This window comes from Bos mutus, chromosome 5 (genome assembly GCF_027580195.1).
Source record: "Bos mutus isolate GX-2022 chromosome 5, NWIPB_WYAK_1.1, whole genome shotgun sequence".
NCBI lineage: Eukaryota > Metazoa > Chordata > Mammalia > Artiodactyla > Bovidae > Bos > Bos mutus.
The window spans coordinates 24,788,920-24,809,299 of record NC_091621.1 but is presented as its reverse complement, the minus strand read 5'-3'; the positions used below and the strand labels follow the sequence as shown (position 1 = coordinate 24,809,299).

Below are 20,380 nucleotides of genomic sequence, written 5' to 3'. Positions count from 1 at the left end.
GTCCATCTAGTCAAGGCTATGGTTTTTCCAGTGGTCATGTATGGATGTAAGAGTTGGACTACAAAGAAAGCCGAGCTCTGAAGAATTGATGCTTTCGAACTGTGGTGTTGGACTCTTGAGAGTCCCTTGGACTGCAAGGAGATCCAACCAGTCCATCCTAAAGGAAATCAGTCCTGAATATTCATTGAAGGCCTGATGTTGAAGCTGAAACTCCAATACTTTGGCCACCTGATGCAAAGAACTGATTCGTTGGAAAAGACCCTGATGCTGGGGAAAATTGAGGGCAGGAGGAGAAGGGGACGACAGAGGATGAGATGGTTGGATGGCATCACTGACTCAATGGATATGGGTTTGGATAAACTCCGGGAGTTGGTGATGGACAGGGAGGCCTGGCGTGCTGCAGTCCATGGGGTCGCAAAGAGTCGGACACGACTGAGCGACTGAAGGGAACTGAACTAACTGAATGTTCGAGGCTACCTCATCGATTGGTTGGGGCTTGGCTCGGGCGCGGCCGCTCGGCTAGTTGGGGCTGGATCGCTTCCTCAGGAAGTGGAAGGCCTGAGGCCGTTGTGGTGGCGTCGTCAATTTAGCTCCGCGGGGGCCCTGGGGTGGGGGTGCTGTGCGGACATGGCGGACTTTGACCCCCGCTACCCCTGCTCTTCTATCGAGGACGACTTCAACTATGGCAGCTGTGTGGCCTCCGCCAGCGTGCACATCCGAATGGGTACGTCGCCGGGTCCCTCCCGGCCGCGCCTTGTCGGTCCCCTGGCGTCGCCGGCCTCTGGGGGCTGGTTTCCGGCTTCTGAGGCGAGCATCCTCCGCGACCAGGCCCTGGGGATACCGCCGATCTCTTGGGTTCAGAGGACAGCCTTCCCTCCTCCTTCCGGTCCCCTGGCTGGGAAGAAGGGCTTTCTCCCTCCGCAGGGGCTGAGAGGGAGAGGTGAGGTGGCTCCCCAGCTGTACGCCCAGAGACCTGAAACTGAGTCCATCCTATCATCTTCGGTGGAAAAGGGGTTGAAAACCTCACTAGCTTGAATTTGGCATTTTTCAGTTAAGAGAAACTTGGGTTATTTTTTTCCGTGAAAGTAAGTTTATTATATGATCATTGTGACGTATATCTGAATGGAAAATGAAAGTGAAGTCGCTCAGTCGTGTCCGACTCTGCGATCCCATGGACTGTAGTCTACCAGGCTTCTCTGACCATGGGATTTTCCAGGCAAGAGTACTGGAGTGGGTTGCCATTTCCTTCTCCAGGGGATTTTCCTGACCCAGGGATCGAACCCAGGTCTCCTGCATTGCAGGCTATGTTTTTGATATAAGGGCTGATTCTGTGTCCTCGTCTGTCTTTGCAGTTTCTATGTCCTGGTATGAGGCTGTGTTCACCCATCTGGAAGCCCTGCATACCCCGTACTATTGGGGTTTAATGGTGGCTTCCTCACGAAAGCGTGATTAATTACCTCCATTTTCAGCCCTTCTCTATTCTCAGGAGAAACGGGTGTGGGACTGAAAATTCTAAGCCTTAGACATATGTTTAGAAAATGATAATCATGGCTCCTTTCTTGGTAACAGCTCTCATCCAGGAATTCACCCAGTGTGATCTCACTCCTATCAGGAAATTACCAGTAAGGAACCCTGTGTCATGGTCATTGGGCCTGTGACTAAGCTGACTGCATCTGTAGTTTAAAATGGTATCTGGTCTGTCAAAATTTTTTATGAATTTAAAGGTAAAACAGAAATGCCTCCCTCTATTTTTTAAGCAAATTAACCTGGCTGATCTAACTAGTGTCTTAAGGTGAGCAACTGTGACTTCCAAAACTTCTTTCCTCACTGCCTTTACATGAAGGAAAATGGGGTTGTTTTGAAAATGTAATACGTACATCTTCTGGAAAATACTTTTGGAATATTATATATTTAAATAGCCAAGGCTTATTGGTAGAAGACAACAAATTATGAAGCTACAGAAAAATGATGTGAGAATGAAAGCTGAGTACAATCTCTACCTTGAGCACTTTTATAGTACCATTAAGTTTATATAATTAGTTGTTACATATGTAATATACATAGTCTATTAAACTAATCTGTTTTAGCAGTCTACTATATTTGTATTTTTGAAACACTAAGACATACTGTTTTATACTAAGAAGCACAATGTTATGATTCTTACATTTCTGCAACTTTGTATTTTTATTTAATGTATCATATTGAAAAATAGCAGTGCATATATTTATAGCTTTATCATATTTTTAACTATGGTGATCATCTATAATATGTATGTTCCATAATTTATTTAATCATCCTTTCTTGATGGGTATTTAGATTGTTACTTTTCATTCTTTTTATTCCTTCAAATAGAGCTTTAGGGGCCATTCTTCCATATGGTTGTGAATTTCTCCAATTATTGTTCTGTAAATTTTTAGCAGTGAAATTATAGGTCCAAAGAATATGTGCATTTAAAATTTGATGTCGTCAACTACCCAAAGAGATTGCACCTGTTGACTCTCCAGCAAACAATACATGAGGGTACCTTCTACTGCACTCTCACCAGCACTGAGATCATCAAACTTCATAGTATCTGGCAATCTGGTAGATCAGGGATTAGCAAACATTTTCTCCAAAGGGCCAGATAGTAAATATTTTCAGCTTTGTGGAGTCATAATAAAGGACTCTGTGGCACAGTTACAAAATTCTGCCATTGTCATGCAAAAGAAGCTATACAATTACAATTAGTCACTCAGTTGTGTCTGACTCTGCAACCCCATGGATTGTAGCTTGCCAGGCCCCTCTGTCCATGGAATTATCCAGGCAAAAAAAGAAGCTATAGAGGACACAGAAATGGCTGTGATTGTGCCCAGGAACGGAGAAGGCAATGGCACCCCACTCCAGTACTCTTGCCTGGAAAATCCCATGGATGGAGGAGCCTGGTAGGCTGCAGTCCATGGGGTTGCTAGAAGTCGGACACGACTGAGCGACTTCACTTTCACTTTTCACTTTCACACATTGGAGAAGGAAATGGCAACCCACTCCAGTGTTCTTGCCTGGAGAATCCCAGGGACGGGGGAGCCTGGTGGGCTGCTGTCTATGGGGTCGCACAGAGTCGGACACGACTGAAGTGACTTAGCAGCAGCAGTGCCCAGGAAAACTTTCTTATAAAATCAGGTGATGTGCTGGGTTTGGCCCTTAGCCATAGTTTACTGCCTCTTGTTGTGGGTAAAAAAAAATGTAATCTTGTTTTAATCTACATTTTTTTAGCCAGGTGAGTGAAGGTGAGCATTTTTCTTTTGTTTATACAACTTTATTGGGCTCCCTGCTGATATTAAGGATATAGCAGTAACCAGATAATATTTGAGTCCTCTAGATTTATTATTTGTGTGGAGTAGTAAGGGAGATAGGCCCTAAAGAGTTAAGCAAATAAATAGACTACTAGCAGTGTTAAACTCTCTAAAGAAAAGAAACAGTGATGAAATAGACACTAGAGCCTAGAATAGTAGCTTAGTAGCTATTTTAGTTAAGGAATGGTCAGGGAAAGAACTTTTAAAGGAGATGGCAGTTGTGTTGTTGAGAAGAAGCTAGCTAGGTTGTATTCGTTATCTATTGCTTTATTAAAATTTATTCCAAATTTTAGAAGCTTAAAACAACAGTTATTACTTAACACAGTTTCTGAGAATCAGAAATATGGGATAGGCATAGCTAGGTGGTTCTGGCTCAGGGTGTCTTAGGAGAGTCCACTCAAGATGTGGGCTGAGACTGCAGTCATCTGAAGACTTCACTGGGTTGAAGATCTGCTTCCTGGAAACCCCACTCATGCAGATGTTGATACAAGGTGTTAATTCTTTGCCATGTGACCTTCTCCATTGGCTGCTTGAGCATCATGGCGTGGTAGCTGACTTGTCAAGAGCATGCAACCCAGGAGAGACCATTAAGGAAGCTACCGTGTCTTTTATGACCTAGTTATGATAATCACGGGCTTCCCAGTTGGCTCAGTGGTAAAGAATCCCTCTGCCAATGCAGGAGATACAGGAGGTACAGGTTCAAGCCCTGGGTCCAAAGGATCCTCTGGAGAAGGAAATGGCAACCCACTCCAGAATTCTGTTCTGAGAAAGCCAACAGACAGAGGAGCCTGGTGGGCTGCAGTCTATGGGGTCACAAAGAGGCGGACAAGACTGAGCATGCATGCACATGTCATGTAGGGCTTGTTGCTGCTGCTGCTAAGTCGCTTCAGTTGTGTCCGACTGTGCAACCCCATAGACGGCAGCTCACCAGGCTCTCCCATCCCTGGGATTCTCCAGGCAAGAACACTGGAGTGGGCTACCATTTTCTTCTCCAGTGTATGAAAGTGAAAAGTGAAAGTGAAGTCATGTCCGTCTCTTAGGCCCCATAAAAACTTTAACATTTTTTTGTAAGCAGAAGGGAAAGCATTACAAGTACTTAAGCAGGCAGTCACATGATACAGATTACTCTACAAAAAGATAGCTGTCAACAGCTGTGGGACTATAGGTGGGACCAGTGAAAGCATGCAGACCAATTAGAAGGCTACTATAACAGTGCAGGTGCTAGATCATAAGACTGACTGGAAATGTAGCAAAGGAGACCAAAGAGGTAGATGACTTTCACTTTGCAAGTAGAAGCTACAGTAGTTGTTGATGAATTGGGAAAAGAGGGAAATCAGAGGTGACTCCTACATTTTTGGCTTGGGGGAGGTTGGTGCTGGTTACAGATTGGGTAGAAATGAAAAGTTCATGTTTCAGCCTGTCAAGTTTGAGTAGAAAGGGAAGAAGTGGAAGTAGAAAGCCGAAAAGTAGAAAGGCAGAAATAGGACTCAAAAAAAAAAAAAAACCAACAACTGAAAGATTGCAGTTTGACTTGTTTTCTTATCAGATCTTTTATTTTTTTCTCTGGGTGTGTATGTATATCTTTTGCCACTTTTTATATTAGTTATTCAAAATGGGTGTCAAATGTTACTTTTTGTGGGATTTGATTTAAGTTCTATTTTTAAAAGAGTATAGAGGACTTCCCTGGGCATCCAGTGGTTCAAAGTCCATGTTGAAATGCAGGGGACACCAGTTTGATCCTGATCCGGGAAGATTCCACATGCCAAGGAGCAACTAAAGCCTGTGCGCCACAACTATTGAGCCTGTGTTCTAGAGCCCAGGGGCCGCAGCTACTGAAGCCCGTGTGCCCTAGAGAGTAGCCACCGCAGTGAGAAGCCCATGCAACTAGAGTAGCCCCCACTCACTGCAAACAGAGAAAAGCCCTTGCAGCAGTGTACACCCAGCACAATCAAAAAATAAATAAATACTCTTATATTTTAAAAAAGATGTAATGGGAGGGCCTTTAAGGATTAAATCTTTATTATTTATGAACATTCTCTTATTCTTATATTTATTTTACTGCTTGATATTTGGCAGACATGCCATCAAAGCACTTCATCATTCCTTGAGGAATGAGGTCTTTAGTAGGAATTTTTTTCAAAGAGAACATTTACGCATGCATATTGTCATGAGAGTCAAGAGACAGTACCATATCTTTTGTTGGGTAAAAATCATTCCACAGTGTTGTCCTTGCCTAAGAAATTATGTGGCTCCATTATTGTGTCAGAATAACACCTTTTCTCTGGCAAAATTTACTTTTCATTAATTCAATATAAGTTTATTTAAAAGCAAATAAAATTTAAGGAGTATTTATTCTGTGCCAAGGGCTTCCCAGATGGCTCAGAGGAAAAGAATCCACCTGCCAATGCAGGAGATGCATGAGATGTGAGTTCGATCCCTGGGTTGGGACAATCCCCTAGAGAAGGAAATGGCAACCCACTCCAGTATTCTTGCTTGGAAAATCCCACAGACAGAGGGGCCTGGCGGGCTGTAGTCCACAGGGTCACAGAGAGTTGGACCAGAGTTAACGATTAAACAATATTCTGTGCCATCCCTGGCAGAGTGGTAGGAACTCATGCTGAGTCGTGTCCTAAAATGGGAAACTTAAAATGAATATTAATATCCTATTATTAGGGAGCTCTTTAGTCTTCATAGTCTAATAGTGAAAGACAAGTAGACATCACTATAAAATAAAGCATTTAGAAGTCTGTTTAGGGTCCTTCAGGAATACGAGGAACTCTTTGTGACCCTGTGGACTGTAGCCCACCAGCCTCCTCTCTCTGGGATTCTGAAGGCAAGAATACTGGAGTGATTGCAATGCCCTTCTGCAGGAGATCTTCCTGACTCAGGGATCGAACCCATGTCTCTTATATCTTCTGCATTAGCAGGTGTGTTCTTTACACTAGCGCCACCTGGGAAGTCTTCTATGTATCAGAAGACTTTTATAAATATTTTTAGATCATTGCGCTTTGGAGTTGATTTATGGATGTTGGTAATAAGGATGTTGGTAATAACGTATTTTGAAAGTCAGAATTTCTTATATAGAAATTAGAGGCAAAGGTAGTAGAAGTGAGAAATAAAAACAGGTGAGTGAAAGTAAGTTTATATATTATTTGCCTTTTATGGAGAAGCTTCATTTTAGGGAAACATTTGCACCGCTTGGAAATTAAGATTTCTTTTTAAATTTTATATTTAACCATATGCTTTCTATTCCTGCTTTTCACTTTCAAGATAACTTCGTTATTTAAAACATGTTCTGGTTTTAATCCTTTGCTTTGTTGTATGTTGCACAAATATGGATTTGATGGTTTCATTTTATTTTGATGGAAACATTTGTATTCTGGCCCATTAACTTAATTTTTTAAGCTCATGCTTCCTGGAGTATAGTTAACAAAATTTTTTATTTTCTGGGAGGCTTTTTTTTTTTTAAGTTTTAGTTACAGTTGTGATATTTGGATTAAGATTTAAGAAAGAATTTACATAGTAATTTAATGTGTCTAAGAAGAAACCTGATCTTGCTGTACTCTGATAAATGCTTAAGAAAATAGTCATGTGTAACTTTTTTCTCTTTTCAGCCTTTCTAAGAAAAGTCTACAGCATCCTTTCTCTCCAAGTTCTCTTAACTACAGTGACATTGGCATTTTTTTTATACTTTGATTCTATACGGACATTTGTACATGAAAGGTAAGGTAATGACATGATTCAGAATCATTTTCAGCCACTGCATGTGACTCAAAGGGCATAAGATGAGCAAGGTAGTGGGTTTTTTTTCTATTAACTTTTGAGGTTAGAATGTAAAAAGGATTGATTAACTCTTGTAAATAAATTTTTGCAAGAAAAATAATCTACAATATGGTATTTACCGCCAACATTTTTAGCTTGGTTTCATAGAGTTAACCCCTCATCTCCATTAAGAATTTTTATTGAATGTAATTTTTTGAGTGTGTCTTTATTAGACTTATGCCCTGTCCCCAAAGCCCAAGACAGTGCTTGAAAAGTTAAATTTACCTTAGTGTCAGTTCACAGCTAGGAAAATTTCACTGAAATCCTTTCAGAGGAGTTCCATATGGTTCTTCCGTAATTTGTTTAAGATTTGACCTCCAAAATAATTATTTCCATGGGTAAGAGTAATATAGACTTTATATTAAAGAAAAGTAAAGAATGAATATTTTCTTAGAAGTAGATAATTTCTATCCTTCCTTTACAAAAGGGGAATCTTGAACTATTAGTTTGCTATTTGGAGTAAGTTCTTTAAGTTACAGCTATATAGTAAATGCCCTAAAAAAGTAGTTAGGTATAAAATTTGCTTATTATTTAATAGTTTTTCTTTATTGAGTTTTAGTTTTTAAAAAAGGCATTATGCTAATTGAAAAAATTATTCAATATAATAGAAATTCATGACGTAAAAAGGTTACATTTTCCACATTCATAGTGGGAAAGATTCTTTGTCTTCCTGCTCCTTCCCATCTCACAGTCTCAAATTTTCCCCATGGAAAAATAATTTCTTTGGTCAGTTTGGTTTAGATCCTTCCAAATTTTTTTTCCTGTACTTTCATGAACACATAGAGAAATTTTATTATTAAATTGGATGTTATTTATGGTATTTTTTTAAGTTGAGAATGCTTTTAATTTTTTGTCTTTCAGTCCTGCCTTAATTTTGGTGTTGGCCCTTGGATCCTTGGGTTTGATTTTAGCCTTGACTGTAAACAGACATAAGCATCCCCTTAACCTATACCTGCTTTTTGGATTTGTAAGTACTTTGACAATGTGTTTCCTTAACATTTATTCCTGAACTTTAAATTTATTTATTTGAATGCATATATATATGTAACAGTAGCAGAACCAAATTAATGAGTTTTTTAAAAAATCAAGGCATTACCTTTATGATAATTGTCTATCAGATAAAATTTAACTAGAATAAACAATTAAAACAAAGATATAATTAAGGGGAAAGAAGCTTGAGGATGAAGCTCAGTATCCCTAATTCTTATTTAGGATATGAGTTCAGCTACTTTTGACGTGGCTTAAACAAGATAGCTTATGTCTCTTTCATATAAAAATCTGAATGACTGTTTAGTGAAGTTGTCAGGGGCCCAGACACTGCTATAGTTTAGACATTTCTAAAGTTGCATCGGAAAAAAAAAATAAAAAAAATAAATAAATAAAGTTGCATCGAATAAGATAGCTTACTACCATACCTGCATTCTATCTATTTAAAAAATGAAAAGAGAAAGGAGAGAGCAAACCTCTTTGCTCCTCAGGGTTGTATGTCTCTCTATTCACATTATATTGACTAGAATATAGTCACACTATATTCTAGCTTTTAGATCTAGATTCTTGCAGATATAGCTGCCAGGGAAGCTGAAAACATAATGCTTAATCTGAATGGGTATATGTTTAGGCAAAATTCTGTTACCAAGAAAGAAAAAAGAATACTGGGGGACAGTTTCAATACTCTGCCACACCAAGTTCAGTTCAGTCACTCAGTCATGTCCAACTCTTTGTGATCCCATGAATCGCAGCATGCGAGGCCTCCCTGTCCATCACCAACTCCCGGAGTTTACTCAAACTCATGTCCATTGAGTTGGTGATGCCATCCAGCCATCTCATCCCCTGTCGTCCCCTTCTCCTCCTGCCCCAATCCTTCCCAGCATCAGGGTGTTTTCCAATGAGTCAGCTCTTCGCATGAGGTGGCCAAAGTATTGGAGTTTCAGCCTCAGCATCAGTCCTTCCAGTGAACACCCAGGACTGGTAGAACTGGACATGGAACAACAGACTGGTTCCAAATAGGAAAAGGAGTACATCAAGGCTGTATATTGTCACCCTACTTGTTTAACTTAGATGCAGAGTACATCATGAGAAATGCTGGGCTGGAAGAAGCACAAGCTGGAATCAAGATTGCCGGGAGAAATATCAATAACCTCAGATATGCAGATGACACCACCCTTATGGCAGAAAGTGAAGAGGAACTAAAAAGCCTCTTGATGAAAGTGAAAGAGGAGAGTGAAAAGGTTGGCTTAAAGCTCAACATTCAGAAAAATAAGATCATGGCATCTGGTCCCGTCTTTATGGGAAATAGATGGGGAAACAGTGGAAACAGTGTCAGACTTTATTTTTCTGGGCTCCAAAATCACTGCAGATGGTGACTGCAGCCATGAAATTAACAGACGCTTACTCCTTGGAAGGAAAGTTATGACCAACCTAGACACCATATTGAAAAGCAGAGACATTACTTTGCCAACAAAGGTCTGTCTAGTCAAGGCTGTGGTTTTTCCTGTTGTCATGTATGGATGTGAAAGTTGGACTGTGAAGAAAGCTGAGCACCGAAGAATTGATGCTTTTGAAGTGTGGTGTTGGAGAAGACTCTTGAGAGTCCCTTGGACTGCAAGGAGATCCAATCAGTCCATCCTAAAGGAGACCAGTCCTGCCACACCAAAGTACTATCTAAATATTATATTCTTTCCGTGTTTGTTTGTGTGAGGTAGTGAGGTTTTTTAAATGTGCATGTGATTTGCAGTTTCAACTTTATTTACATCATAAAGAGTGAGAAAAATAGAATTTTCTATATTACTTCTAGAATCTCCCTGTTGCAGATATGAAAAATCTAGTTGAGTTTAAGGAATAATGGTATAACAATTGGAATCTGTTCTCATGGAAATACCCTGGTTGTCCTATGGTTGGGACTCATTGCTTTTACTGCTGTGGTTGGGGAACTAAGATACCACAAACTGTGCAGCACAGTCAAAAAAAAGAAAAGAATCTAAATATTTTCATTTAATACATTGAGGTCTCATTTTTATTATGGTGGGCTTATTATATGTCCCATATACTTCAAAAGGCTGCTCTGAAACTAAAATGAGATCATGGGTATGAAATCACCTTGAATTCCTGGAAATCAGAACATGTACTTAACAGTATAAATTTTACATGCATCTATGTAATTTCAGTCTCTTTTTCTTAGACACTGTTGGAATCTCTGACCGTGGCCTTCGTTGGTAAGCCATAATTGTGCTTCTGTATATTACAGTAACTTTTTAAAGTGGATAAATCTTTTGGGTAAAAAAGTGTTTGGGGCTAAAGCTTAACATCATGTAATGTCATATTAAAAAATGTGGCATAGAATGAAGAATTCCTAAAATATAAGCAAAAAGTAAATGTTTATATAGTTTTAGCTGAGTTCAGAGGAAGTCGAAAAGAATTAGGAAAACAATAGGAACAGAGAACAATATTCATTTTGTTTATCCAACAAGACAACATCAGATACTTCCCTGGCAATCCAGTGGTTAATCACTCCGCCCTTCCACTGCAGAGGATATGGGTTCAATCCCTGGTCAGGGAACTAAAAATCTCACATGCTGCATAGCGCAGCCAAAAATAAAAAAAAGACAACTATAGCTAATCTTTTTTCTTGTTTAAAGGGATCTTAAAAGAACTAATAACATGTTTGGAACCATGCTCTTTCATCACATGAGCTCAGTATCTCAAATTGCCTGCACTGAACTGTACCTTATTACATCCTCATATTTCATCAGAGGGCACTACAAGAAACAATAGTCATTTCTGTCTTGTATTTTGTGTTAAATATATATAATATTTAAAAGGAAGTATCTGTTATAATTATTTGATGTACCCTATATAATAATATCTCAAGTAAAAAATTTTGTGATTAACAATAAAAATTCTGATTGTTTCAAAATTATTTATCTGGGATACCAAAAAAGATCAGAATGTACTGTTACTGTCAATAGCAATAAATTGTGGATCCATATTGTTAATGTATTTTTCTCTTCTTATTTTGTCATTACTGTTTTTAACTTTTTCATGCTAGGTTTTGTCTATATGTTTTTTGGTAATTCATCTCTTCTTTTTATAAAAGAATCAGAACATAAATAAATAATAACCACCAAACTAAATAGGGTTGAAATTTCTCAACATGGAAAGGAAGTATTATTAATACTTAACTTACTATCAGTGTTATTATCTATTACTTACTACTGTGTTATTAAGTCTATCTCTGTCCTCTCTGGCATCCACCATTTGTAAGGGATGTTGGAGAGAGATGGAATCCACCCGAACTTACTGAAATTTCTGAGAAGAAGCAAAAGTGATTTCATGTTTTATCTTTTCTGCATATTCATCTTCTTAACCCTGTGTGGGATAAATAAAGTCAACTACTTAGAAACAGAAGGAACTTGGATAATTTATCCCTCTCAGATTAAAAATTACTTAAATGGATTTGAGTTCAAAACACTCAATTACCTTTAAAGAGGTTATAATTCAGTATTCTGTAAAATGTTGAGCAGTTTTATTACAATTGCTATAGTCAGTCTAGATGGTCATTCTAAAATTTCTGGAGTAAATTCGATATATATCCAGTAAACCCCAATAATGTTCTCCAGGATAATGCAGACTTGGATATAAAGCAATTCGTGGTTGGTTTCTATTGCCTACAGTGCTGGTAAATGGCAGACAACCCCAGACAGCCCCAATATTTTTCTTGCCTAGGAATTCCCAGCCAGCCACAGGACCCAGAACCATCACTATTGATGGTTTAAGCCATAGTTGACAGTTACCACAAATGGTGATGAACTGCAGCTGGGATAGAAATGGGTGAAAATCATTTCACCATATTCCCTAAACTCCTAAACCAGCTGGCTGTGTATTATCTTCTAGCCATTTCTTTAACTTCATAATGATGTGATCTCCTTATGTTGTATATTTTGGAGCCTGCTTATTGCACTATGGGTGTGGTTTTACCATACAAGAGTTGAAGACTGAATAAGGAATCTTTTCATAATTGTTTTTATTGGCAAGTAGTATAGGACAAAATAAGGCATTTCTATTATATGACAGAAAAAAAGCTTTTATATGGTTTATATGTATTTTTAATCAATGTTTTGTAATTTTACAGTTACTTTCTATGATGTGTATGTTGTCCTGCAAGCTTTCATACTGACTTGTGCAGTATTTCTTGGTTTGACTGTATATACTTTACAGTCTAAGAGAGATTTCAGCAAATTTGGAGCAGGGTAAGTGATGTATTTATCATGGCTATGATAGATAGATATCTTCACTACTACCTCGTTTTGAGAGAGGTGCTGTACTGTTAGCATTGGATACTTTAAAAATGGAGGTAATGAGAAGTCATCCCTTTGGGTACTAGGGCCCTACTCTCCTGGAGCATACATGATAGGAGATGGAAAGTAGCTTTGAGTTTTTTGCTTCACCTCTATATTGAAAGGGAAGTGAATGCCCTGAAATTTAAGCTTTCTAGAGAGGCTATAGGCTTGCATGCTTTATAAATGGTATGAAATTTACCTGAATTATTTAGATCTTAACATTAACTGTGGGAAATGTTACCATCCACATCTTTGTGGCAAAAGCAAGGTAATTGTGACCCAGGTGCTAAGGAAGTCTGCATGAACTTTAAATTTTTTGATCCATCTTAAGTAACCTGTATCCTTCTTCAAACTAATATAAGGAATGATCCTTTTTATATTAGGATAATGGTACTGTGTTGCCCTCACCTTGGTAAGAATGCATAGAATCTTTCCTAAGCTCACAATGGCTTTCTTTTGGCACATAATCACCGAAACGTTTTCTGCTCTTTTTTCCTGTTAAAGCACTAAAAATTTACAAGTAGTCTAGTCTTGCAAAACTTTCTTTCCTCCCCCTTTTTTCCTGGTACTCCAGATAGTGGAGATAGTGAAGGGACTGGGAAGTCTGGTGTGCTGCAGTCCATGGGGTCACAAGGAGTTGGACACAACTTAGCAACTGAACAACAACCAGATTATCAGAAGTCTCTACTGGGATAAAATATTAATTGGTCAGCCAACACTGACAATTGTGCAGGATGCATAAACAGTTGTATTAGAATGGAGTATGATTTAAGGAGAAGCTATATATATATATAATTTTGTTTTTTTGCTTCCTGTTTTGCATATGTGTTAGGTTCTGTTCTTCTAGGAAGCAATTAAGTTCTTTGGAAATGGTCTGAATCTTTTGAGGCTTGTTTTTAAGCTCTGTTAGCTGGATCCAGAACAGCTTTTAGTTCAGGGCTAATTTGGCCCCACTCTTGAGATAGTATCCTTCTGAGGATTACTCAAAGCCCCATGTCTCAGGTCTTTTCACTCTAGCTGGTGTGAATCAAAACTATTCCTGGCTTTAGTGCATCTGAGGATTTTTCTGCCTGGTTCTCTCTGGTGGTGGTTTCTCCAGACTTTGGTACTTCCTCACAAATATGCATTGATAAGTACTTAGCTAAAGACTGGAGGAGAACCCTCTGCATGCCACCAGAAATCTCTGTATAACCCTTTTTTTCTCTAGAACTTGGATCTTCAAAGTCTACCACTTTAGCTTCTCTGACCTCTGAATTCTCGTCTCTTCAGCTCAAGGAAACCACAAAGCTGCATATGGATTCCTGTCCCTGCACTGTGGCCTGGGAACTCTAGCTGGGTCATTTGTAGAGCTTACCTTCTTTGTTTCCCTCATCTCAGGACTCATTGTCCTGTGCTGCTTATTGTTTGAAAACTGTTGTTTCGTATATTTTGTCTCATTTTTATTTAAGGAGGGAGCATAAATTTGGTCAGTGTACTTGTGGCCTGAGGCAGCAGATGTATATTCAGGCTTCCAAGTCTCATAAGATAATAGGACTGACTTCCTAGATGTCCTTGTCATATAATTATATCTTACATATATAATATATAATTTTATTTTATATATAATGAATGATAACTCATAAAATTATAGCAGTGGCAAATTTATGTGCATAAATTAAGTTCTTTAATACATCAGAATAAAACAGAGTGTACATTGGGAACTCTAATGGATATGCGTGTTCACAGAATCATTTGTTATTTGGTTAAAAATGAAATTATGCTTCATTGGTAAATTTATATATTTTTAAGAAGTTTTATAGCTCTCTGAATTAAATGATATTTCTAATGATATTTTGCTTATGTCAATATTTTCTTTATATTCCAATTGAAACTTTAAAAATTATACTCTTAATTAGTCTTCTACACCATAAAAACAAATGTTGAATAGATAGCTGTTCTTTCAATTTCTGGGTATTCTGTAATATTCATTGTAGGTTTAAGAATTCTTACATTTCAGTGATTCTTTGCCAAATATCAGGATGGATTTATTTATTCAGAAAATGCTGAATGAGTTTACAAAGGTTTTTGGTTAGGAACAATATTCTAAATTATTAAAATTTTTGTTTTTATAGACTGTTTGCTGGTTTGTGGATTTTGTGTTTGTCAGGAATCTTGAGGGTAAGTTGTTTTAGAATGATAACTTGAAATACAAATAATCTCAAAAAGCTGTAAGAGACATGTTATTGTAGGACACTTGGTTATAATTATCTGGAACATTTGTATGTAGAATGATTTTAAAATGATATTTTAAAAATCAAGGTCTTATGTTAATATTATTGGTTGAAAGAAAGATGAACAAATGAGTTAAATGAAATAGAAAGAGGTCCTCACTTGAAATTGCTAATCTTCAAGTGGCACATGTAATTCTGAGTAAGAAATAGATTTTAAATAATTTATGTTTGGAATGGTACTGTTCAAAAGTCAGGTGGGTAATTTAATAGAAAGGAGAATATTCATTGGTTCCTCCCTTCACCCATTCATCCAACACAAGTGGACCTGCCCTGCCTTTTCTACTTTTAACATTTGTATTCAAAGTTGTACAGAATTATTAAATATGTATGTAGAGTATAAGTAACTTAAGTATTCTTAATGCTGTTCTTAAATATAAAACTATTACAATAATCTCTTGCCTTTAGTTGTTTTTTTACAGTGAGACAGTGGAGTTGGTCTTGGCTGCTGGGGGAGCCCTTCTTTTCTGCGGATTCATCATCTATGACACACACTCACTGATGCACAGGCTGTCACCTGAAGAGTATGTATTAGCTGCCATCAACCTCTACTTGGATATCATCAATCTCTTCTTGCACCTGTTACGGGTTTTGGAAGCAGCTAATAAAAAGTGATTGAAAGCAGTATATAGAAACTGATTCCTTAAGTAATAAAGTTTGAGATATAATTGTTAAATACTTTTAAGATCTTATTTGTATGCTGTGTATTATAAAGTATAAATCTCCTTTGACTAGATTTTAATCTTATTTAGAAAGGAAAAAGTATGAAAGAATAATTACAGGGAATTATTCAGTATTACAATAAAATTATATTAAAATGTTAATGACATTTCATTACAGTATGATGCATTAAAAATTAAAAGTGTGCTTAAGTCAGTTATTTTGACATAGAAGTTAACATTCTTAGTTTTTAAAGTACAAGTTTCATTTAAAAATTATAGCAGTATACCAATGACCAATAAAACTTTAGCAAATTCCTGACAGCATTCATTTGCTAAGGTGCCATAACAAAGTACCACCGATCGCATGGCTTAAACAGAAATTTACTTTCTTTTCTAAAGTTCTGGAGATTGGAAGTGTGAGGTCAAGGTAGGGTTGATTTCTTCTGAGTTCCCTCTCTTGCCTGAATGATGGTCATTTCCCTGTGTCTTCACGTGGACTTCTCTCTGTACTTGTCTGTATTCAAATTTCCTCTTATAAGGATACCAGTCATATTGGACTAGGGCCCACCCTAATGACTTCATTTTACTCTAATTACTTCTTTATAAAGATTCTGTCTCCAAATACAGTCACATTCTGAGGTACCAGGAATTGGGACTTTGCACTGGTCCTAATGTTTGCATTCACTAAATAATTTGTTGAAACCTGATGCCCCCTGTGATGCTATGAGGAGGTAGGGCTTTTGGGATGTGCTTAGGTCATGAGGATGGAGTTCTCACGAGTGGGATTAGTGCTCTTTTTTAAAAAGAGAGCCCACAGACACCGCTTACCCTTTCTGCCACATGAGCTGATGATGAAAAGACAGTCTATGAACCAGGAAGAGGACCTTTAAACTAGACACTGAATATGCCTGCACCTTGATCTTGGACTTCCCAGCCTCTAGAACTGTGAGAAGTAAATTTTTGTTGTTTATAAACCACCCAGTCTCTATAGTGTGTTGTTTTGGCTGCCCAAATAGATTAAGACAGACTTCATTATATGAATTTTCAGGGGGTACAACTCAGCCTGTAACACTCACTAAGCATTGTTTCCCAGCTATTAAACTGAAATAAATTAGTAGTATATAGATACAGCCTTTGGTGAGTTTTAGATGTAAATTTGACCCCATCACTATCAATTAATTATTGAATATCCAGTTGCATAATGCTATACTCATGTTAACATAGCATCGTAGGTAAGAGAATCTAAATTGGAATCCTTGCTGTGTAACCAACTGGTGATTTGACCTTTGGCACGTTACTTATCCTTCCTTCCTTAGGTCTTTTACCTCATCTTTATAATAGGAATAACACCACCTTCTTTACTGATTGTTATAAGGATTAAGTGAGATGAGTATATCATATAAACTAAGTGTTTATTAATGTCAGCTGCTGTTATTAATGTTATTATTGTTGGTCAAAAGGGAGAATGTACTGAATTGTGACTAAAGATAATAAATAAGCAAATGCAGATAAAAACGACATTTAAAAAATGTAAAACAATACCGTTTTTTAAAATTTATTTTTAATTGGAGGATAATTGTTTTACAATGTTGTGTTGGTTTCTATAACTATATATATCTCTCCCCTCCCTCTTGGCCTCCTTCCCACCCCTGTAGCTCATCACAGAGCACTGAACTGAGCTCCCCGTGTTACACAGCAGCTTCCTACTAGCTATCTCTTTTATACATGGTAGTGTGTATGTCAGCACTACTCTCAATTCATCCCACCCTCTCTTTCCCCATTGTTTTCACAAGTCCATTCTCTATGTCTGCATCTCTGTTCCTGCCCTGCAGATAGGTTCAGCAGTACTAGAACCGTATAGATTGCATATATATGTATTAAAATATGATACTTGTTTTTCTCTTTCTGACTTACTTCACTCTGTAACAAGGTCATTTTTTTTCTTTTTACCTAGCAAATCATTGTTTGGTTTGGGAAATATAGTTTTTAACCACTGGTGTAGTTATATTTTGTAAAAACAACCATCCATTCAGTTCAGTCGCTCAGTCGTGTCCAACTCTTTGCGACCCCATGAACTGCAGCACATCAGGCCTTCCTGTCCATCACCAACTCCTGGAGTCCACCCAAACCCATGTCCATCGAGTCAGTGATGCCATCCAGCCATCTCATCCCCTGTTGTCCCCTTCTCCTCCTGCCCTCAATCCTTCCCAGCATTAGGGTCTTTTCAAATGAGTCAGCTCTTATTGGAGTTTCAGCTTCAACATCAGTCCTTCCAATGAACACCCAGGACTGATCTCCTTTAGGATGGACTGGTTGGATCTCCTTGCAGTCCAAGGGACTCTCAAGAGTCTATTCCAACACCACAGTTCAAAAGCATCAATTCTTCGGTGCTCAGCTTTCTTCACAGTCCAACTCTCACATCCACACATGACCACTGGGAAAACCATAGCCTTGACTAGATGGACCTTTGTTGACAAAGTAATGTCTCTGCTTTTTAATATGCTATCCAAGTTGGTCGTAACTTTCCTTCCAAGGAGTAAGTGTCTTTTAATTTCATGGCTGGAATTAACATCTGCAGTGATTTTGGAGCCCAGAAAAATAAAGTCAGCCACTGTTTCCACTGTTTCCCCATCTATATGCCATGAAGTGATGGGACCAGATGCCATGATCTTAGTTTTCTGAATGATGAGTTTTAAGCCAACTTTTTCACTCTCCTCTTTCACTTTCAGCAAGAGGCTCTTTAGTTCTTCACTTTCTGCCATAAGGGTGGTGTCATCTGCATATCTGAGGTTACTGATATTACTCCCGGCATTCTTGATTCCAGCTTGTGCTTCTTCCAGCCCAGCATTTCTCATGATGTACTCTGCATAGAAGTTAAATAAGCAGGGTGACAATATACAGCCCTGACGTACTCCTTTTCCTATTTGGAACCAGTCTGTTCCATGTCCAGTTCTAACTGTTGCTTCCTGACCTGCATACAGGTTTCTCAAGAGGCAGGTCAGGTGGTCTGGTATGCCCATCTCTTTCAGAATTTTCCACAGTTTATTGTGATCCACACAGTCAAAAGACTTTGGCATAGTCAATAAAGCAGAAATAGAGTTTCTGGAACTCTCTTCACTTTTTCCATGATCCAGTGGATGTTGTCAATTTGATCTCTGGTTCCTCTGCCTTTTCTAAAACCAGCTTGAACGTTTGGAAGTTCACGGTTCATATATTGCTGAAGCTTGGCTTGGAGAATTTTAAGCATTACTTTATTAGCGTGTGCTGCTGCTGCTAAGTCGTGTCAGTCGTGTCCGACTCTATGTGACCCCATAGACGGAAGCCAACCAGGCTACTCTGTCCCTGGGATTCTCCAGGCAAGAACACTGGAGTGGGTTGCCATTTCCTTCTCCAATGCATGAAAGTGAAAGTGAAGTCGCTCAGTTGTGTCCGACTCTTAGCAGCCCCATGCACTGTAGCCTAGCAGGCTCCTCTGTCCATGGGATTTTTCAGGTAAGAGTCCTGGAGTGGGGTGCCATCGCCTTCTACTAGCGTGTGAGATGAGTGCAACTGTGTGGTAGTTTGAGCAGTCTTTGGGATTGGAATAAAAACTGACCTTTTCCAGTCCTGTACAGGCCACTGCTGAGTTTTCCAAATTTGCTGGCATATTGCAGCACTTTCACAGCGTCATCTTTCAGGATTTGAAATAGCTCAACTGGAATTCCATCATCTCCACTAGCTTTGTTCGTAGTGATGCTTTCTAAGGCCCACTTGACTTCACATTCCAGGATGTCTGGCTCTAGGTCAGTGATCACACCATCGTGATTATCTGGGTCGTGACGATCTTTTTTGTACAGTTCTGTGTATTTTTGCCACCTCTTCTTAATATCTTCTGCTTCTGTTAGGTCCATACCATTTCTGTCCTTTATCGAGCTCATCTTTGCATGAAATGTTCCCTTGGTGTCTCTAGTTTTCTTGATGTGATCTCTAGTCTTTCCCATTCTATTGTTTTCCTCTATTTCTGTGCATTGATCGCTGAGGAAGGCTTTCTTATCTCTCCTTGCTATTCTTTGGAACTCTGCATTCAAATGGGTATATCTTTCCTTTTCTCCTTTGCTTTTCGCTTCCCTTCTTTTCACAGCTACTTGTAAGGCCTCCTCAGACAGCCAGTTTGCTTTTTTCCATTTCTTTTTCTTGAGGATGGTCTTGATTCCTGTCTCCTGTACAGTGTCACATACCTCCATTCATAGTTCATCAGGCACTCTATCATTTATTGCATCAATGAACTTTATATGGCTCCTCCGTTTTTACTATCACAATCAGTATTGCCATGTACATCCCTGTATTTCCCCCAATGTACATAGATATGAGAGTTTGCCTAGGTAGGGAATATACCTAGCGGTAGAATTGTTGGATAAAAGGGCATATGCAACCTCAGTTTATTAGTGTAATAAAGGTGAAAATATGCAGACTGCACAAAGAATAAGAAAATCGAATTAGCAGGACTTTGACCGAGTGACAAGTACCTGAATGTACAAAGTACAGCGGGGAAGTAGGAGGAAAATAGGAAAGAGCAGTATCTGAGAACTGTTTTTATTGCGTATAATTTGGGGGAAAAAAGTGCAATAGGCCCTTTTGCCCACGTTCATTTCTTTTCTGCAGATCTCACACCTGGCTTTTATCCAGGTATGACAGCCAGAGCAGGAGTTCCGTGGGTAATGTCTGACTGTAGAGGCACCATTAGCTGGTGGTGTAGCATGGCTTTAAGATGGGAAACCATTTTGCTTGCCAGGTATTCAAGTGCATCCCATCCATCCGATAGGCTCCTTCTGGCTCTGTAATGGAGCTGAAGCAATGTCCAGTTTGATCCTTAAGCATTATCACATCAGAGGTTAAAGTTTCCTAAAGACAGTAGTTTGGTTCCCATCATTGTATCAGAGAAGGCAATGGCAACCCACTCCAGTACTCCTGCCTGGAAAATTCCA

General features: G+C 38.6%; 1 protein-coding gene across 1 annotated transcript; it reads left to right on the top strand.

Annotated features, from left to right (window-relative positions):
• Nucleotides 1-538: 538 nt before the first annotated feature.
• On the top strand, nt 539-16,934 carry TMBIM4 (transmembrane BAX inhibitor motif containing 4). Its single transcript, XM_005910354.3, has 7 exons — nt 539-724; nt 6,944-7,052; nt 8,013-8,118; nt 10,330-10,363; nt 12,280-12,397; nt 14,599-14,644; nt 15,163-16,934. The coding sequence occupies exons 1-7, from the start codon at nt 628-630 to the stop codon at nt 15,367-15,369; spliced, it is 717 nt and encodes a 238-aa protein (XP_005910416.1). The 5' UTR covers nt 539-627; the 3' UTR covers nt 15,370-16,934.
• Nucleotides 16,935-20,380: the final 3,446 nt, after the last annotated feature.